Raw genomic sequence first — 1229 nt, forward strand, 5'->3', positions numbered from 1 at the left:
CGTGATGGCCAGGTTCTTTCCGCCGCAGCTCTGCCCGGCGTCCAGATCTCGTTCAGCGACGGCCGCGCTGTTCTGAGCATCCCCGCTGTGACCGCCGCACACAGCGGACGCTTTTCTGTCAGAGCCACCAAYGGCGCTGGACAAGCCACGAGCACCGCTGAGCTCCTGGTTACAGGTGAGACTGAGATGATTGGACTAGACCGTCTGCACCTCAAATAGACTGAGTGATTCTGAGACATTTGCTTAATAAAGCAGGACAATAATCTAGTTGATTTTCTTATATGTTTGATCATTTTATTGTTTTYCTGAAAACCAAAACCTCAGATTAAGAGTCAATTATGCCTGAAATGATTCATTGTATTAATTGTGATAAATTGATTATTGAAATAATTGTCAATTAATTTAGTAATTGATTGATCATTAACTGGAGTCGGATTTTCAGCTTCGATTTGGTGATATATGTACTTCAAATCAAACAACTGGATTTATTTCATCCTCACTGATGTAATCAGTTTTTATTATCCACCAATTATTGATTATTGATCATAAGATATCTTTGAACTATACATACTTTTAAAAAAATATTGATTAATTTGAAGAAAAAAACTAATAAAATACATATTTTTAAAAAATGTATATTTTTAAGAACTGAAAAATTATTTTAAAAAATTAAGAAAATAGATAATAGATAATTAAGGAAGAAATTGACAAATTATAATAAAAAAAAAGGTGGAAAATTTAGATGTTAGTTTGAATAATGTGACTGCAGTTTAATGCGGTCTGGTTGTCTTATGGAGTTGGGTCAGGTTTGTACCTSAGTCTAGAGGAAATGGCATTTCCCACTGTTACATAATTGACTTGATTTAATTGAAGGTGTTTCGGGAGGCAACAAAGTTTACAGAGTGCAGCAAAAACAAAGATCAAGAGACGAAGGAACAATGAGAAGGGGAAGAAAAAACTTAGACTTTTTGCTGCTTCAGAGTCAGATCCTGGATTATGGATTACATGTTATGACAACAAGATTAAATTCAGATTGTGAAACTAATTTCACAACATTAAGTTATATTTTTCTCCTAAATTCACACATCGACACCTTCGCAGCAGCAGCTGGTATTTTATCCCTCAGTTTACTGACCGTCGGTGTTCAGTGTCATKTTAATGACAGCAGCTAACTGAACCGTGCCGTTGGATAAATAAAAGTTTAAAAGTGAAGCAGTGAGCTCCGGTCC

General features: G+C 36.0%; 1 protein-coding gene across 1 annotated transcript in view; it reads left to right on the forward strand.

The window, feature by feature from the left end:
• ttn.2 (titin, tandem duplicate 2) overlaps positions 1–1229 on the forward strand; it is a 228210-nt gene that overhangs the window by 20062 nt on the left and 206919 nt on the right. The window contains exon 4 of the mRNA XM_017309405.1: positions 1–175. This exon is cut by the window's left edge and continues 1 nt beyond it. Coding sequence (XP_017164894.1) covers positions 1–175 — 175 coding nt within the window. The remainder of the gene's footprint in view (positions 176–1229) is intronic.

The sequence above is a fragment of the Poecilia reticulata genome, linkage group LG2 (assembly GCF_000633615.1).
Source record: "Poecilia reticulata strain Guanapo linkage group LG2, Guppy_female_1.0+MT, whole genome shotgun sequence".
Lineage (NCBI taxonomy): Eukaryota > Metazoa > Chordata > Actinopteri > Cyprinodontiformes > Poeciliidae > Poecilia > Poecilia reticulata.